The sequence below is a fragment of the Eucyclogobius newberryi genome, unplaced genomic scaffold, assembly GCF_026437365.1.
Source record: "Eucyclogobius newberryi isolate DKJ021-1_F unplaced genomic scaffold, fEucNew1.0.hap1 SCAF_8, whole genome shotgun sequence".
Lineage (NCBI taxonomy): Eukaryota > Metazoa > Chordata > Actinopteri > Gobiiformes > Gobiidae > Eucyclogobius > Eucyclogobius newberryi.
Window position 1 is genome coordinate 33,907,472 of NW_027316500.1, and position 20,200 is coordinate 33,927,671.

The window sequence follows — 20,200 nt, forward strand, 5'->3', positions numbered from 1 at the left end:
GTCTCGCATGTGGTAGAACCTTGAGTGTGTTTTTCTGCAATATATTTAGACTGATTTTGTGCATATGTGGCACCTGTTGTGCCTTAATAAGTTGAACTCAATCTTTGTTCTGGTCAGAGCAAGAGGGACAGAAGACGACTGTCAGGGAGAGAGAGCATTGTGGCTGTGCACGGCTAAAATAAAGAATCACTTTTGGACAAGACAACTTGGTTATATTTCCCCTCATTTCTCTGTCATTGTTACAGTATCGTTTCCACAACAGCGTGATACCTGGAGACCACAACTACTATAATAACTTGGGTATGACTATGTTAGCTGATTTAGGAGCTATTGAAAAGAATCCTTGATTTTTGACGAAAAATATTCTTTAAGAATCTACAAAGGGTAAATTTTTCAGCCTAAAAGGACTATGTTATCTAGGATTAGCAACTTGGATTCATGCTCAATGTTGCTGTTTTAAAATATATATAAATATGGTTATTATGTTTTAAGATAACACATTTTTAAACAAACGGTACTTTAGAGACGGTCCCTAACTGGCGCACCAAGCGGCTCTTCCACGCAGCTCCCCGCACCGAGCTCCTGCAGGCGGGGCACACTCAGAGGAAGCTCCCGCTCGAGTTGCGGAGACAAATGTCCAACGTGAAACTAACTTCACCGCGGCATGTTTCCTCCCGGTAAAGCCGTGCCTCCCGGGCACGCTCCCGGGCCGCCTCCGTACAGCCTTCACGCCGTGGCGCACATGTATTTCAGGCCGCCTCCCGGTGCTCCTCTGCTGGGGATGATGCCCACGGGAGCCCGGCCTGCGCATCCCTTTCACCCGCCGCCGCTGCCGTTCAACCGGCCGCCTCCACCGACCGCTCCGCTGCTCAGAGTACGTAACATTATCGGACTGTAACGTGACGCGGGCCGGAGGAGACGTTACCGAGTCAACGGCGCCGCAACGAGCGTCTGCACAAGCTAGCAGCGTTAGCATGCTATCACCGTTAGCATGCTAGCAGCGTTAGCTCTCAGCCTTTCCCTAACGCTTTCACTGTTTATTATGGTTTATACATTATTATTTTTAATTTAAACTTTCTTCTCTGACAGGAAATACAATTACATTCATTTAAATGACATTATGTACATATTTACACAAGTCTAAATGCTCCATTATGTTTAGCCAAGTAACTTTATACATTTATTTTCTTATTTATTTGAGAGAAATAAATACTTTAAGAATTCACACTGGTGTAAATCAAATTTGCTCGTAAGTACCACATTTTTGCACATTTATCCAACATTTTTATTTGTAAAAACCTTAAATTTAATACTATGTTAATTGAGTTTAGTTACAATCATTGATTATATGTTTTAAGTTGTAAAAATGTGCACTTATTTTCACTTTAAACATTTCTCACGTTGTGTTAAATGTTGAAATTAAACTGCTTTTCAGAGTTTGATCACATTGTCAAAGCGACACAAATGTTTTAACTGGACTTTTACTAAATTGTCTTTGTTTTTTCAGCATTTTCATTTCAGGGGAATTTGATTTAAATTTGAATCTTTCTTGATCCGACGGTAGAATTTACTGCTCGTTCTAAAATGAAAAGTGTTTCCATCCGTCTGAATATATTTATCACATTTGAACGTTTCAGACACTTTAATACTTCACAAACACGACATAAAATGCTCTTTTTAAGTCATCACAGATTAAAAGTGACTGTGAAACACAAACGGGTCAAATGTTGGATTCCTGGCGTGTTTTTAGCGTGTTTAGCGTGTGTCCGGTGACAAACACGTCTCCAGGTTTCCTTTACCGTCGTCATAGAAACAAGACTAGGAAACTCACTTTACTTGTGTTTGGTTTAAATTTCAACCCATAATTGACTCCTAACATTTCCTTTTGTGCCGTGTTATGATGTGTTTTCCACACGTATGACGAGGACGATCTTAAACACGTCAATGTCCCGTGTGAGCTTTAAATGTGAGCTTTTTATTATTATTTGACAAAGAATCTGCTCGATTCAAGACGTTTTGTCAAATGGAAACTGAAAAGAAGAAAATAAATGTCAAGTAAAATCAAGCTTTTTTTTACTCAAACTTCGAGAACATTTTTTTTTGCGTCGCCGTTTTGCACTTAAGGCTGTTTTTGGTCTTATTAAATGAAAACTACTTGTTAAGAACGTTTAGAGTCTTTACGCCGTAGAAGCAGATATTTTGGAAAAACACTCGCCAAGTTTTCATTTCCTGTGGATTTGAAGCGTTTCTTCTGCTCGGTAAGTTCTTCATTTCTTTTACGTTTCTACAGCTCTTATAGAAATGTCTTCCTCTGCGAATAAAGAAGTAACGAGACACTTTTCTGGGATGGACGAAGGGCGTGTCTTGTTTTTGTCGTGAAGTAAATCTGTTTGAATGTGAACGCTTCTGTTCAGGCGCAAACCAGACCGCAGCGTTTTCTCTAGCTAAGTGTAGCGCTGTTAGCATGCTAATGTTTTTTAGCATGCAAATGTTTGTTAGCTAGCTAATGTTTGTTAGCTTTACGGTTTCAAATGTGATTAAATCTAACTTTGTGAATGATTAATTTGACATTTAAAGAAACACTTAGTGTCACTTTTTTGAGAGAAGGAAAAACTCAATTTTGAAAATGTCTTTAATTTAATAAAAATACTTAATTTGTTTAAAAAACTGTCACTTTTCTTCCAAAAATATCCCGATGATCATTTCTTAGCCTTTACAGTTATATTGTGACCTATAATCAGGCCAAAGTGACAGGTCAGATCTGTGGAGAGGCGAATGAATGTTTTTTAACAATAGAATCTTAATAATTACAAGATGAATATATAACATTAATCCTGTTGAAATAATCTCAAATACTAAAATGCTTCTTTCAGATCAGTCGGGCGCCGCACAGGGGTTCTTACATAGTTATAACATAGTAATTACATATTAAAACATGAAACACGTCTGGCACACATTTCAGTGTGTTTTATATGTATGTAATGTTTAGTGAAGTGTTCTTGTTTCAGACGCTTGGACACGTCGGCAGAAGACGCTGAACCTTGATAGACTTTTGTGGATTTTATCAATAAAACAAATGTTTTATCTTGAATAGCCATGAGCCGTTCAAGCTTTAGCGTTAGCTTTGAGGCGCAGCGCGTCGTTTTTGGCCTGATCTGTTCTTCTGACCCGAATGTGCTGAGGCTGTAGATGAATCTTAAACTTAATGATGTGAAACTTCTGCTGTCGTTTCCTCTCAAATGAGTTTTTAATCTGATTTTCTACAGAAATTAGTCTTTTCTGTGTCAAAACGGCCCAAACGTCTCATATTTGGGACGTTTAAATGTGACAAATGGACAGAGCAGTTTAAACGTCTTCATTTTGTCCACAATTTAGGCACAAACATTTGGACAGTTTGGTGTGGGAGGAGCTATGTTTATGTCTCTGTGGGAGGAGCATGTCTCTGTGGGAGGAGCATGTCTCTGTGGGAGGAGCATGTCTCTGTGGGAGGAGCATGTCTCTGTGGGAGGAGCATGTCTCTGTGGGAGGAGCACTCAAGTGAATAAATGTGTTCCTCTGATTATGAGGAGGACAAAGAAGACTCTGGATTCGTTTATTGATCTGTGACGTTGCTGAAATTATTAACTGTAAAATGCTTTAATCATAATTTAACATTTACACCGTTGACTTTCTTTTTCCCCTCAAAGGAATCCACAGTAAAATGTCTCCTTAGAAACGCTGTTTAATGTTTTTATTTAGGTGTTTTATTTGTGATATATCTTCAAAACTTCATATGCAATTGAAAAAGTGTGGCTCGTTTTATGATCTTTTTGTTCTCTGGTCTCCCTCATTCTCCCTGAACACGCCTCATACTAAAATATGAAACACAAACGCTGAATGTCCCTCTGCTCTCAAACCATTCTGACTCTTGTGTGAAACCCGGCGACTTCATAAATAATGGGTTAGATTTGCCCAAATAATATCTCGTACATTGTTGGAAAGTGGTGCAGACCGTGGTCCATAGACATGAGGCGGAGCTGCCGTAACCCGACCGACCCAAACTTACCGACTGTTGAGTCATCGTGTCACTGGAACTCCCTAGTAACATTTTAAAGCCCAGAAAAGAGACTTAACATGAAGGACAACGTCTCATTGACTGTTGAAGCCCGACGCCTGGTGGTCACTGCGGAGTCACTGCGGAGTCACTGCGGAGTCACTGCGGGTCACTGCGGGGTCACTGCGGAGTCACTGCGGGTCACTGCGGGGTCACTGCGGAGTCACTGCGGGGTCACTGCGGGGTCACTGCGGGGTCACTGCGGAGTCACTGCGGAGTCACTGCGGAGTCACTGCGGAGTCACTGCGGAGTCACTGCGGAGTCACTGCGGAGTCACTGTGGAGTCACTGCGGAGTCACTGGGTCACTGCGGAGTCACTGCGGAGTCACTGCGGAGTCACTGCGGGTCACTGCGGAGTCACTGCGGGTCACTGCGGAGTCACTGCGGAGTCACTGCGGAGTCACTGCGGAGTCACTGCGGAGTCACTGTGGGTCACTGCGGAGTCACTGCGGGTCACTGGCAGAATAAAAAAATGGCGACAATTTATATTTTTTGCCTTCAAAGTAAAAAAAAGAATTTACCGACCGATCCACTTGAAAAATGTTGGGTCGGGTTAAAGCAAAAGGGGCCTGAATGTGCATCAAACATGTGTTTCACAGTATTACAATGTGTGCTGTGTTTCATAAGGTCAATGTTGATGACCTTTAGTTTTGTTGATTAAAATCACTCTTGTGTTTGGGAAAATGTGAGTTTCTGTTTCATTGGAGAAAAAGTACTGATGTGTATTTAAACCTGTGTTGACCCTTTGACACCCTCAGCCCGGGGCCGGTCCTGCTCCGATGGGCAGCACTCGGCCCATTCGGCCTGAAGCTTCGCCCGCCGCGTGCTGGAAGCCCCTCTCCGAAGCCTCCGACAGGTACGGCCCTGTCAGAGTCATACAGCTGGTCTTAGAGGGATTGTGGAGGTCGTAGAAGATGAGGGTCACGTCAAGGCCGGTGAAAATGACCATCGTTTAGATAAATTCCCACGCACCGTAAAATAAACTGATAATTTGCTGCTGCCAAGGTCAATATTTCACCTCCTTGAACACACTTGTTTCTCTAACTGTTTCTTATTTTCCGTTCTCCAGTGATAAAGCCGGCGAGGAGTTTCTTCGATGTCTCGCCGCCAACGAGCCTCTGCCCGATTACCTCAAAGGAAACATGGAGTTCAACTTGGCCGAGGCTCTGAAAGACGCCGTCAAGTGCGGCCCAGAAGTCCAGGGGGGGAGCCGAGGGCGGAGTCCCGGCAGGAGCAGGGCCAAAAGTCGCGGAAGAAGTCGTGCGCGGAGCGGCAGCCGGAGTCGAGACGAGCGCAGCCGGAGTCGGGGCAGAGCCAAGAGCCGACCGAGAAGCAAGAGCCGCGGGCGAAGTCGCAGCCGAAGCTCCAGTCGCGGCAAGACGAAAAGTCGGACGAAAAGTCGCTCCAGGAAGTCCAGGTCGAGGAGCCACAGCAGCGAAAGGAGTCGCCACAGAGACAGGAAGAAGAACAAAAGTCCATCTCCGAAGCACAAATACTCAGGAGGAGGAGGAGTCACAGTGAAGGAGGAGCAAGGACTGAACGGAGCCGAGGCCAACGCCGCAGTGTCGGCGGAGAGCAGTCTGATCGAGCGGCTGAAGATGGTGATCCAGAGTAAAGAGCTGGAGAGCAGGATGCCCTCGCTCAAAGACTCCATCCTCACTGCACAGGTGAGACTTATGGCAGGTGAGACTTATGGCAGGGGAGACTTATGGCAGGTGAGACTTATGGCAGGGGAGACTTATGGCAGGGGAGACTTATGACAGGGGAGACTTATGGCAGGGGAGACTTATGGCAGGTGAGACTTATGGCAGGGGAGACTTATGACAGGTGAGACTTATGGCAGGGGAGACTTATGGCAGGGGAGACTTATGACAGGGGAGACTTATGGCAGGGGAGACTTATGGCAGGTGAGACTTATGGCAGGGGAGACTTATGACAGGTGAGACTTATGGCAGGGGAGACTTATGGCAGGTGAGACTTATGGCAGGGGAGACTTATGGCAGGGGAGACTTATGGCAGGGGAGACTTATGGCAGGTGAGACTTATGGCAGGTGAGACTTATGGCAGGTGAGACTTATGACAGGTGAGACTTATGGCAGGGAAGACTTATGACAGGTGAGACTTATGGCAGGGGAGACTTATGGCAGGGGAGACTTATGGCAGGGGAGACTTATGACAGGTGAGACTTATGGCAGGGGAGACTTATGACAGGTGAGACTTATGGCAGGGAAGACTTATGACAGGTGAGACTTATGGCAGGGGAGACTTATGGCAGGGGAGACTTATGGCAGGTGAGACTTATGGCAGGGGAGACTTATGACAGGTGAGACTTATGGCAGGGAAGACTTATGACAGGTGAGACTTATGGCAGGGGAGACTTATGGCAGGGGAGACTTATGGCAGGGGAGACTTATGACAGGGGAGACTTATGGCAGGGGAGACTTATGGCAGGGGAGACTTATGGCAGGGGAGACTCATGGCAGGGGAGACTCATGGCAGGTGAGACTCATGGCAGGTGAGATTTATGGCAGGTGAGACTTATGGCAGGTGAGATTTATGGCAGGTGAGACTCATGGCAGGTGAGACTCATGGCAGGTGAGACTCATGGCAGGTGAGACTTATGGCAGGTGAGACTCATGGCAGGTGAGACTCATGGCAGGTGAGACTTATGACTCAATGACCCAGAGGTTGTGCCACGCCCCAAAGAGACTGATGGTTAGAATGTTTTCAACTGATCTTTTAATTTTTCAAACTATTGCTCAAGAGAATAAAAGTATGGATTTCGGTCACGTGACATCTCTGTGGTCACATGGTGCAGACGTCACATGGTGCAGACGTCACATGGTGCAGACGTCACATGGTGCAGACGTCACATGGTGCAGACGTCACATGGTGCAGACGTCACATGGTGCAGACGTCACATGGTGCAGACGTCACATGGTGCAGACGTCACATGATGTTAGTCATGAAAACCAGATCAAAGTGAAAAGTCAAAGGGTCGATAGAGACACTGAAAAGACAAACTTAAGTCTTAATCGTCCACGAGCCCTCTGCATTGGACACGCCCTCTGCATTGGACACGCCCCCTGCATCGGACACGCCCCCTGCATCGGACACGCCCCCTGCATCGGACACGCCCCCTGCATCGGACACGCCCTCTGCATCGGACACGCCCTCAAAGCTTTCTAGAGCACAGACTTTGTCTGATCGTTAAATTTAACACCCGGACAGTTGGAAATGAGGCTCCTTAAAACTGTTTCCTCTGACCACAGGAACACAGTTCTGGACAACGAAAGAATTCTTTGTTTTGAGACTTTTCTGGCTCGGCCCTGAACATGCACCTTTTGTCCTCAAGGTGGCAGTAGCAGTCTGTGTGTGACGTCACTTCAGAGCCATGAGTACCTCAATACTCGCCCTCAACATTAAACGTCTTTTATTTTATTTAGTGCTTTTTCCACTCAAAGTCTTTGGGTCTTTTTGAGCGAGGCTGAAGTCCATTGAACCAGGTCCACACCCGTTTCCATGGATATTGCATCAAACCAAATAAGGCAATAACACCAAGCTCCTCCCCCGACCGAAATGTGCAGCTTTCAACAGAAAACATTTTGAAATAGTCTTTATTTTATTCATGATTTTCTCTTTTCAGCATCTGGCGCCTCTCAAATCTGCTCTTAAATCTGCCCTCAAACCATCTGCTCCTGCGCATCCTCTGGCCCCTGCGCATCCTCTGGCCCCTGGACCGGCCTCAGACCAGTCCATCTTCATGTTTTCGGACAACGACTCGCTGCTGCCTCACGAACGCAGCGGCTCAGACTTCTCCTGGATTCAAAGCCAATCGCAGGTGAGGGACTTAATGGTCCATGATCTATTTAAAAAGTCTGATTATTAAAATAAGTTCAGTTGCCGCTCTAACGACTCATCGTACGTGTTTTAATGTCCATTCTCACGGTCGATTGCCAAATCTTTGCCGTCCTTTAGGAAGATCTGGTACAACTCAAAGCCGATGAAGTTGAAGACGAGGAGTCATTTTTGTACGGAAGCGAAGAGCTGACGCCCGCGGTCGCTAACGCCGCCGCACAGGCCGCGCCCTCGCAGCCCTACCCCAATCTCGACAGCAACGAGTTCGATAAGCTCAAGAACATTCTGAAAAGCGTAGGTTCGAACAGCGAGCAGGCCGTAAAGCCGCAGCTCGCGGCGCCCCCTGCTGCTGCGAGCGGCGCACTTCCCGCTCTGAACGATCCCAGCGTCCGCCATGCGCTTGAGTCTCTGCAGTCGCTCATCAAAGGTAACGTTTCATTTACCGCTTCATCTTGACCTGCTGAGACGTTACAGCCGTTACTGTACAGAGACGTTACAGCCGTTCCTTTACAGAGACGTTACAGCCGTTACTATACAGAGACGTTAGAGACGTTACAGCCGTTCCTTTACAGAGACGTTACAGCCGTTACTATAGAGACGTTACAGCCGTTACTGTACAGAGACGTTACAGCCGTTACTATACAGAGACGTTACAGCCGTTACTATACAGAGACGTTACAGCCGTTACTATACAGCCGTTACTGTACAGAGACGTTACAGCCGTTACTGTACAGAGACGTTACAGCCGTTCCTTTACAGAGACGTTACAGCCGTTACTATACAGAGACGTTAGAGACGTTACAGCCGTTCCTTTACAGAGACGTTACAGCCGTTACTATAGAGACGTTACAGCCGTTACTGTACAGAGACGTTACAGCCGTTACTATACAGAGACGTTACAGCCGTTACTATACAGAGACGTTACAGCCGTTACTATACAGCCGTTACTGTACAGAGACGTTACAGCCGTTACTGTACAGAGACGTTACAGCCGTTACTGTACAGAGACGTTACAGCCGTTACTTTACAGAGACGTTACAGCCGTTACTTTACAGAGACGTTACAGCCGTTACTGTACAGAGACGTTACAGCCGTTACTGTACAGAGACGTTACAGCCGTTACTGTACAGAGACTTTACAGCCGTTACTGTACAGAGACTTTACAGCCGTTACTTTACAGAGACGTTACAGCCGTTACTGTACAGAGACGTTAAAGCCGTTACTGTTCAGAGACGTTAAAGCCGTTACTGTACAGAGACGTTACAGCCGTTACTTTGCAGAGACGTTACAGCCGTTACTTTGCAGAGACGTTACAGCCGTTACTTTGCAGAGACGTTACAGCCTTTACTGTGCAGAGACGTTACAGCCTTTACTGTGCAGAGACGTTACAGCCTTTACTGTGCAGAGACGTTACAGCCGTTACTGTGCAGAGACGTTACAGCCGTTACTTTGCAGAGACGTTACAGCCGTTACTTTGTACAGTAACGGCTGTAACGTCTCTGTAAAGTCTCTGTAGAGATGTTACAGCCGTTACTGTACAGAGGCGTTACAGCCGTTGCTGTACAGAGACGTTAAAGCAGTGACTCTGGCGTTAGAACGCCCCCTGCAGCTCATTTTGAAAATTGCCGCTTAAATTTTTACTTTGTTTATCACAATAAGAGAGTTGGATTACGCACAAAAACATTTAACGTTACCAAATAATAATAAGAGCCAGGGTTTCTCAGGGGAGTTGTCTTCAGGTCGATGTTTGTTTAAGGCTGGTTTTCCACCCACAGATGGCAGGGCGCGACGACGGGCACTTCAAACGCCCCAAAATACATATTTAAAGGTCCCATAACATGCAAAATCGACTTTTCAGAGCTTTTAACCTTCTTACATTGCTATTTGTGCTTCATATTTGTCCAGAGTGTTTTTTGATTGATTCCCGCAGTGTTTAGCTTTAGTACAGACTATCTCCTTTCCTCCAATCTCCAAACTGACGGGCGGTGGGGCAAGACCGCGTCATAACCACAGGCACGCGTCATCATCCCCCCTCACCCTCCTCTCCACCCCCCTCCCGCCTGCCGTCTTACATATAGATCTATCCATCTATACATATAGATCTATATATATATATATATATAGATCTATATATATATAGATATATACTTCCCCTTTAGAGACACTTTGATCTGCTGCTGGAGGTGAACTTTAGTCCAGCATTTCTAGATTCAGAGCTTGTTTTAGAGGTTCTAATCCAAAACTAAACTTTCTCTTTCTGCAGCGACAAAGGAGAAGCGCGCGCAGGAGACGAGCGACAGGGAAGACAGCGTCTCGTCTCAGTCCTCGGACAAGAAGGTAACGCTTCACCAGAGAATACCAGCTAACGCTTCACCAGAGAATACCAGCTAACGCTTCACCAGAGAATACCAGCTAACGCTCTACCAGCTAACGCTTCACTAGAGAATACCAGCTAACGCTTCACCAGAGAATACCAGCTAACGCTTCACCAGAGAATACCAGCTAACGCTCTACCAGCTAACGCTTCACTAGAGAATACCAGCTAACGCTCTACCAGCTAACGCTCTACCAGCTAACGCTTCACTAGAGAATACCAGCTAACGCTCTACCAGCTAACGCTTCACTAGAGAATACCAGCTAACGCTCTACCAGCTAACGCTTCACTAGAGAATACCAGCTAATGCTCTACCAGCTAACGCTTCACTAGAGAATACCAGCTAACGCTTCACCAGAGAATACCAGCTAACGCTTCACTAGAGAATACCAGCTAACGCTTCACCAGAGAATACCAGCTAACGCTTCACCAGAGAATACCAGCTAACGCTCTACCAGCTAACGCTTCACTAGAGAATACCAGCTAACGCTTCACTAGAGAATACCAGCTAACGCTTCACCAGAGAATACCAGCTAACGCTTCACTAGAGAAAACCAGCTAACGCTTCACTAGAGAATACCAGCTAACGCTTCACTAGAGAATACCAGCTAACGCTTCACTAGAGAATACCAGCTAACGCTTCACCAGAGAATACCAGCTAACGCTTCACTAGAGAATACCAGCTAACGCTTCACCAGAGAATACCAGCTAACGCTCTACCAGCTAACGCTTCACTAGAGAATACCAGCTAACGCTCTACCAGCTAACGCTCTACCAGCTAACGCTTCACTAGAGAATACCAGCTAACGCTCTACCAGCTAACGCTTCACTAGAGAATACCAGCTAACGCTCTACCAGCTAACGCTTCACTAGAGAATACCAGCTAATGCTCTACCAGCTAACGCTTCACTAGAGAATACCAGCTAACGCTTCACCAGAGAATACCAGCTAACGCTTCACCAGAGAATACCAGCTAACGCTTCACTAGAGAATACCAGCTAACGCTTCACCAGAGAATACCAGCTAACGCTTCACCAGAGAATACCAGCTAACGCTTCACCAGAGAATACCAGCTAACGCTCTACCAGCTAACGCTTCACTAGAGAATACCAGCTAACGCTTCACCAGAGAATACCAGCTAACGCTTCACTAGAGAATACCAGCTAACGCTTCACTAGAGAATACCAGCTAACGCTTCACCAGAGAATACCAGCTAACGCTTCACTAGAGAATACCAGCTAACGCTTCACCAGAGAATACCAGCTAACGCTTCACCAGAGAATACCAGCTAACGCTTCACTAGAGAATACCAGCTAACGCTTCACTAGAGAATACCAGCTAACGCTTCACTAGAGAATACCAGCTAACGCTTCACCAGAGAATACCAGCTAACGCTTCACTAGAGAATACCAGCTAACGCTTCACTAGAGAATACCAGCTAACGCTTCACTAGAGAATACCAGCTAACGCTTCACTAGAGAATACCAGCTAACGTACAGGATTGACCCTTTGATTTGGATCTGCAGGTGAATGCAGGAGACAAAAAGGCGCGTAAAACCAAGATCGAGTTTCTAATGAAGGAGTTGGAGGTATTACTGAAACAAGACGGTAAGATCTGAATATTAACCGTGTAGTTAAAGATATACTTTACATTCAGTTCATTATATCTGGTGTAAATGTCCCATGTTTTGTAGGTCTTGGATTCCTGACTCCAGTGATGGGCTTTTATTGCCACAAATGTGAGGAGTTTATTGGAGATTTGAACACGGCAGAGAAACACGCAGCTGCTCATCGAGCCAGCCGAGTAAGTATTAGTTCTTGCAGTGCTACTTACGGAGGGTATGCGCCTGACGTTTACACTCCTGCAAGTTTTGCCTCATTAAATCCAGTCTCCATTTTGTCTTATGTCAGAGGTGGTAAAAGTACTGCACTTTTCTACTATTTGAGGGCAATTGTATGAAAACACAAGAACAGAGGAAATACTTCTCACCCCGTGTTGTAGTCTCAGTGAGAGCGTGTGTGCCCCGCCCACCCCGTGTTGTAGTCTCAGTGAGAGCGTGTGTGCCCCGCCCACCCCGTGTTGTAGTCTCAGTGAGAGCGTGTGTGCCCCGCCCACCCCGTGTTGTAGTCTCAGTGAGAGCGTGTGTGCCCCGCCCACCCCGTGTTGTAGTCTCAGTGAGAGCGTGTGTGCCCCGCCCACCCCGTGTTGTAGTCTCAGTGAGAGCGTGTGTGCCCCGCCCACCCCGTGTTGTAGTCTCAGTGAGAGCGTGTGTGCCCCGCCCACCCCGTGTTGTAGTCTCAGTGAGAGCGTGTGTGCCCCGCCCACCCCGTGTTGTAGTCTCAGTGAGAGCGTGTGTGCCCCGCCCACCCCGTGTTGTAGTCTCAGTGAGAGCGTGTGTGCCCCGCCCACCCCGTGTTGTAGTCTCAGTGAGAGCGTGTGCCCCGCCCACCCCGTGTTGTAGTCTCAGTGAGAGCGTGTGTGCCCCGCCCACCCCGTGTTGTAGTCTCAGTGAGAGCGTGTGTGCCCCGCCCACCCCGTGTTGTAGTCTCAGTGAGAGCGTGTGTGCCCCGCCCACCCCGTGTTGTAGTCTCAGTGAGAGCGTGTGCCCCGCCCACCCCGTGTTGTAGTCTCAGTGAGAGCGTGTGCCCCGCCCACCCCGTGTTGTAGTCTCAGTGAGACCGTGTGTGCCCCGCCCACCTTGTGTTGTAGTCTCAGTGAGAGCGTGTGTGCCCCGCCCACCCCGTGTTGCAGTCTCAGTGAGAGCGTGTGTGCCCCGCCCACCCCGTGTTGTAGTCTCAGTGAGAGCGTGTGTGCCCCGCCCACCCCGTGTTGTAGTCTCAGTGAGAGCGTGTGTGCCCCGCCCACCCCGTGTTGCAGTCTCAGTGAGAGCGTGTGTGCCCCGCCCACCCCGTGTTGCAGTCTCAGTGAGAGCGTGTGTGCCCCGCCCACCCCGTGTTGTAGTCTCAGTGAGAGCGTGTGTGCCCCGCCCACCCCGTGTTGTAGTCTCAGTGAGAGCGTGTGTGCCCCGCCCACCCCGTGTTGCAGTCTCAGTGAGAGCGTGTGTGCCCCGCCCACCCCGTGTTGTAGTCTCAGTGAGAGGGTGTGTAAACTCCAGACACCTTCCACGTACTGTGTCCTCTTTCGGCAAACTAAACAGTCTAGAGACATTTACAACCGAAAACACATTTTGTCCAAGAAGACACGGTGAGTAAACAAAAGAAGTGTCTCCTCTCACTCCTCTCGGGGGGGAGGGGGGCGTGGTCCAGGTACAGAGTGCTTCCTGGAGGATGGGCTGAAACAGGGAAGTGATGACTCATTGCCGGGGAAGGCCCTGTCCATCTGTTCATCTCTGAAAAGTGGATTTTGCATGATATGGGACCTTTTTAAGTTCAAAAGTCAGAACGCACAGGGTTGTTGTCGGTGTAATCCCTCATTCGTCCAGGAGGGGTCCATTGTAGAAAAATATTCAGTCGTATCATCTGGACTTTCATCCAAGAGTCATTCTCACTCTGCGAATCAAGACCTGGAACTCAGATACTCAGATATTTATCCTACACATGGTTGGCCCTGCCCACCGGGCGGGACCTCTTGATGAAAAGGTGTTACTGGTTTCACCAGAAACTAAACCTCTTTGTTTTCTATCAAACTAGTGTAGTCTCCTAAAGGTGTTGTTCGGGGTGGTTGTGTAGCAGAGGAAGAACTCGCTTGACACTTTTATTCACAGACTACAGCATCAATACAACAGTCGACACTTGCCTGGGAGCTCCAGCGGGGTCCAATCAGGAGTCTCCTCGATTTAGCGTTACAGTAGACTTTATACTTCTCCTTCACAAAGGTAGAAACCCCCCTTGGACTGCACTTTGACCTCTATACACTTACCAGATGTTGGAAGAGTGCTATATATGGCCTTCTCTAACTCTTACATGGACATCTCTGCAGCCTCTTGTCATCGTAGCATAAATCGAGGGGCCCTGAGTGTCCGAATACTAGTAAAGGAAGCACATTCCTTTGGGCCAGATACCTCACTAGCCTCTTTGTTTCCGATCAGTTCTTTAATGGGCCATCAGCCTCCTATTGTCCCTGGCTCACTCTCTCTCCTTACTGTGTAACGGACCTCTCCAGGGATTCAAAATTCCATTATAAACAACCGGAAGGTTGAATCTTAACCCCCGTGTTTATGAATCTACCTGCAAGTTTAAAAGTGAGAGAAAACAAGTAGAGCCTCATTACCAGCGGCGGAGCCAGGGCTGGAGCCAGGGCGGCCAATGCCACAGCCGAAAAAGCCTTTGCCAGTCTTAATGCCACCTCTGAACAAGCCCTTGCCAGCCTTAATGCCACCTCTGAACAAGCCCTTGCCAGCCTTAATACCACCTCTGAACAAGCCCATGCCAGCCTTAATACCACCTCTGAACAAGCCCTTGCCAGCCTTAATACCACCTCTGAACAAGCCCTTGCCAGCCTTAATGCCACCTCTGAACAAGCCCTTGCCAGCCTTAATGCCACCCCACTGGAGATGAAGACCATTAAACTATTCCATAAAGAGCTTTGTCCTAGTTCCCAGTGTGTGAATGCATTCTTATTCAGCCCCAGTCGATGAGTGGGAGAGGGCAAGGCATCTTTTTCCGGTTGAGAACCATGGCCTCGGATTTGGAGCTGATCCTCATCCCAGACGCTTCACACTCGGCTGCACACCGTCCCAGTGCATGTTTGATGGAGCCATCAGGACAACATTGTCTGCAAACAGTAGAGATGAGATCCTGTCCCCAAAACCGGACTCTCTGATCCCTGACCGAGCCCTACGACCCCTGACCGCACCTAGTAGTTCTGTCCATATAAACAATGAATGAACAGAACCGGTGGCAAAGCGCAGCCCTGAGGAGTCCCTCATGCACTGGGAACAGGTCTGACTTACTGCAGTGAACACAGCTCCTGCTCTGTTCAAACGGGGACTGGACAGCCCTAAGCAAAGGGCCCCGGACCCCGTACTCCCGGAGCACCCCCCAAAGCACACCCCGAGGGACACGGTCGAAACTCCCATGAACCCTCGAGCACCCGACCACCTGTACTTTTACTCATGAAAAGCAGTACTTTGACCAACTCTGACGAGTTTGCCTCTTCTGCTCATTTCTCACTGTGGCGTCCGGTGCATATCCTCTAGAGTGATGCAAAATCTGTGCGAACAGTTTTATGTGAAGGGAAAGTTAAAGTTCAGGAAGGAATTCAGAAAGAACTCTCAACAAGGAGGCAGGAAGAATACTAGAAGGAAAGGAAATGAGTGAGAAACTTCATCTGTGCCTGAACCTTATATTAATCTCTTGTCTAAATTGTAGCGTTTTCCTACAGAAGCGTCCAGAGAACGATCGTCGAGGGGACCATCGTCCAGGGAACGATTGTCCAGGGAACGATCGTCGAGGTGACCATCGTCCAGGGAACGATTGTCCAGAGAACGATCGTCCAGGGAACAATCGTCCAGGGAACAATCGTCCAGGGAACAATCGTCCAGGGAACAATCGTCCAGGGAACAATTGTCCAGGGCACAATCGTCCATGCGGCGGTAAAACGAACTCGAAGAAGGACTCAAAGAAGGTCTCCAAGAAGGTCTCCAAGAAGGTCTCCAAGGATTTGAAGAAACGCAACCAGCGCGAGAGGAAAGAGACCAAAAAGAAAATGTCCTCAAATGCCACAAACGCTACGATCGCTACGACCTCAATGACCCCTAAGAATGCTACGACCGCTACAAATGCTACAAACGTTTACCTGAAGGAGAAACTGCTGACCGAACGTATGCTCATCACCGTGTCATGTGGGGCTGAACCAGCCAATCAGAGCGCGCGAAGGCAACAGCAGCACGGCAGTATCCGAGAGCAAGAGGACATCAGTCAGAGCAGAGCGAGGAGTAAGAGCAGGGCCAAGAGCAGAGCGAGGAGCAGGTCAAGGAGCAGAGCGAGGAGCAGAGCGAGGAGCAGAGCGAGGAGCAGAGCGAGGAGCAAGAGCCGAGCGAGGAGCAAGAGCCGAGCGAGGAGCAAGAGCCGAGCGAGGAGCAAGAGCCGAGCGAGGAGCAAGAGCAGTCTGAGCAGCAGCAGCAGTGATGATGAGAGAGAGAAAAAAACTCACAAAAAGAAGAAGAAAAGTAATAAAAAGAAGAAAAAGAGTAAGAAATGAGCTTTGGCTGAAGTGGTTTGGTTCAGTTTGGTGTTTTAAGTTTCACAAGTGCCAGAAAACATTAAAGTTCATACACTTCATCCAGGTACTCCCAGCAGCTCGCCGCTCCACAGATCTGATCTGCAACCTTGGCCTGGTGGCGTCAACTGCTCGTGTCCGTAACGATAAAAGGGTTTAATGCCACTCCAAGGAACATTCAAGGGTAAGCAATAAGGTGACGAGTTCCACAGTCAAGCTTGAAAACACTTCAACCCGAGCTAGCGTTAGCCCGTGCTAGCGTTAGCCCATTAGCCTTTTATTCACCCGCAACTCCTTTAACCATCTCCAGAAAACTGCACTAAACTGAACCATTCCATCTTTGTTTTTACTGTTTCTTTGACTGTAAATATAGAAATGTAATTTTTTGTACAAATGTTTGGTATTTCTGTAAAACGGGTTGAATTACGGAGGATAAACCCAAAAGTAGTTTTGACTCGTTTTATTTTCTTGGATCCATTGAAATGAAGTTAATTTCTGAAATCCAGCTCAGGATTGTGGATTCCGTCCTTTTAACTTGAGCTGAAGTGTTTAAACCTGATGCCGTGTTTCTGCTGCTTCTTTCCAAATGTTCTTTTCATCGTTGTTTGGTTTAAAGTCTCTTTCCACATAAACTCTAGTGCTTGTATTTCTTGTATTTCTAGCGATAAAAACGCTATAAATCTATTGGAAATGAATCAATGTGAATTAAAGATGTTGGGTGGGCCGAATTAAAACTTCAGGAGGGCCGGATACGGCCCGTGGGCCGCATGTTTGACAGTGTTAATAATGTGTAGCTTTTTTATTCAAATACAGATGTGAAAAAAGGTGAAGCTTGTTTTTGTTTGTGAAAATGTTTTGAAGAGTGTTGGACCCGAGAGACTTAAGGTTTAATGTTGACATTCAATTATTATTATTTTTATTTTGTTCTTTAAAAAAAAAAAAAATCACCTTCAAAAAAAAAGAATCTCCATTTTTAAAATTGTTTTTTCAAAACTATTAATGGTCTTGATCTGGACTTTGGCCCTGGGTTTGATCTTGGTCTTCAGAGTTCACCCTCAGACCAGAGGTTTGCCGGTTCAGTTCTCTTTCCTTTGCTGCAGTAACGCTCTGTACTTTAGTGAAGTAAAGTACAGATATCCATCCATCTTCTGATTACCCAGGGCCGGGTCGCGGGGTCAGCAGTCTAAGCAGGGACTCCCAGACTTCCCTCTCCCCAGACACCTCACCCAACTCCTCCTCCCGAGGCGTTCCCAGGCCAGCCGAAAGACATAGTCCCTCCAGCGTGTCCTGGGTCTTCCCCGGGGCCTCTTCCCGGTGGGACATGCCCAAAACACCTCCCCAGGGAGGCGCCCAGGAGGCACCTCAGCTGGAGGAGCAGCGGCTCTACTCTGAGCTCCCCCCGTGTGACTGAGCTCCTCCCCCTATCTCTAAGGGAGCTCCCAGCCACCCGAGGAAACTCATTTCCTTTGGGTCATTACCCAAAGCTCATGACCATAGGTGAGGTCAGAACGTAGAGTGAGCGGTAAATCCAGAGCTTTGTCTTTGGACTCAGCTCCTTCACCTCAACAGTCGATGCAGATGCAGGTCCAGGTTTGATGGAGCCGTCAGGACAACATCGTCTGCAAACGGCAGAGATGAGATCCTGTGGTCCCCAAACCGGACACTTTCTGACCCCTGACTACACCCTCTGACCCCTGACCACACCCTCTGACCCCTGACTGCGCCTAGAAATTCTGTCCATAATAACTATGAACAGAACCGGTGACAAAGCGCAGCCCTGAGGAGTCCCTCACTGGGAACCGGTCTGACTCACTGCAGTGAACACAGCTCCTGCTCCTGTCAGACAGGGACCGGACAGCCCTGAGCAAAGGGCCCTGGACCCTGTACTCCCGGAGCACCCCCAAAGGACACCCCGAGGGACACGAGTGTTCTCCAGATCCACAAAGCACATGTGACTGTGCAAACTCCCATGAGCCCTGGCGCCCCCTGGTGGAGAGTCTAGAGCTGTTCCAATGTTGCACCACCAGGACCTAAACCTGCTCCTCCTGAATCTGAGGTTCTATGGGTCAGATTCTCCTCCAGGACCTGGAATAGACCTTATGGGAGGCTGAGGAGTGTGATCCCTCTGTAGTTGGAACACACCCTCCGGTCCCCCTTCTTGAACAGAGGGACCACCACCCCGGTCTGCCAGTCCAGAGGCACGGTCCCCGACCGCCACGCGATGTTGAAGAGATGTGTCAGCCAAGACAGTCCTACAACATCCAGAGACTTTAGGTCCTCAGGATCTCATCCACCCCCGGAGCCACTGAGGGGCCAACAACCTCAGTGACTTCAGCTTGGACGAGTCGGCCTCAGAGTCCTCAAGTCTCTACTTCCTCTTCAGAAGACGTGACAGTGGGATTAAGGAGATCCTCGAAGTCCTTCCACCGTCCGAAGACATCCCTCCACCCGCACTGTAAAGTGTTGGTGAGGCACTGCTTCCCCCTCCTGAGGCACCGGACGTTTGTCAGAATTTCCCTGGGGCCGACCGATAGTCCTCCCCCATGGCTCCTCTTCAATGGCCTTAAGTCGTCCCAGCCCCGGGTTTTTGCCTCTGCGACAGCACGAGCTGCGTCCTGCTTGGCCTGCCTATACCGGTCAATGACCTCAGGAGACCTACAGGTCAGAGTGGCCTGATAGACCTCCTTCTTCAGTCTGACCCTTACTTCCAGTGTCCACCACCGGGTTCGGGGGTTGTCGCGGCAACAGGCACCGGAGACCATGTGACCACAGCTCTGAGCAGCCGCATCAACAATGGAGGCGGAGAACATGGACTCAATGTCCCCAGTGTCCCCCGGGACATGGGAGGAGCTCTCCTGGAGGTGTGAGTTGAAGACCCTCCTGACAGAGGGCTCCTCAAGACGTTCCCAACAGACCCCCACAATGCACTTGGGTCTGCCAAGTCTGTCCGGCTTCCTCCTCCGCCAGCGGATCCAACTCACCACCAGGTGGTGCTCTACAGCTCCACCCCTCTCTTCACCCGAGTGTCCAAGACATGAGGTCAGAGGTCAGAGGACACGACAACAAAGTGGATCATTGACCTCCTGTGTCCTGGTGTCATGTGACCTGATGGACAATCACCGAAGTCCAATAACTGAACACCGCTCGGGTGCAGACCCAAGTGCATTGTGGGCGTTGAAGTCCCCCAGTAGAACAGCAGAGTCCCCGGTCGGTGCACTGGCCAGTTCCCCTCCCAAGGACTCCAAGAATGTCTGGTCCTCTGCACTGCTGTTCGGCCTGTAGGCCGCCACAACAGTGAGAGACATGTCCCCCACCTGAAGGTGAAGGGACACCGGGGTGAACTCTAACACATGGAGGCTGAGCTGAGGGGGCTATATGCCCCGCCCACACCAGCCCCGCCCACACCAGCCCCGCCTCTCCCCGCGGGCAGCACCAGAGAAGTGGAGCGTCCAGTCCCTCTGGAGGAGATGGTTCCAGAGCCCAAACTGTGCGGGAGGCGACGCCCACTATATTTAGTCGATGCCGCTCGACCTCCCGCACAAGCACGGGCTCCTTCCCCCAGCGAGGTGACGTTAACGAGATCTGGTCGTCAAGGCCCCTGCCGTCGACTGCCGCCCAGATCTCTCTGCACCGGCCCCTTATGGATCCTCCTGCGGGTGGTGGGCCCACGGGAGGGTGGCCCCACGTCGCTGGT

At 48.7% G+C, this 20,200-nt stretch overlaps 1 protein-coding gene across 2 annotated transcripts; it reads left to right on the forward strand.

The window, feature by feature from the left end:
- Nucleotides 1-582: 582 nt before the first annotated feature.
- Nucleotides 583-17,333, forward strand: LOC140351122 (uncharacterized). Of its 2 annotated transcripts, XM_072436823.1 has the most exons (10): nt 585-874; nt 4,852-4,949; nt 5,163-5,760; nt 7,740-7,934; nt 8,072-8,378; nt 10,215-10,288; nt 11,852-11,933; nt 12,020-12,129; nt 15,670-16,256; nt 16,299-17,333. In XM_072436823.1, the coding sequence occupies exons 1-10, from the start codon at nt 665-667 to the stop codon at nt 16,486-16,488; spliced, it is 2,451 nt and encodes an 816-aa protein (XP_072292924.1). In that variant the 5' UTR covers nt 585-664; the 3' UTR covers nt 16,489-17,333. The 2 variants fall into 2 exon arrangements, with proteins under 2 accessions (XP_072292925.1, XP_072292924.1); XM_072436824.1 differs by lacking the exon at nt 16,299-17,333 and having other exon boundaries at nt 583-874; nt 15,657-15,838.
- Nucleotides 17,334-20,200: the final 2,867 nt, after the last annotated feature.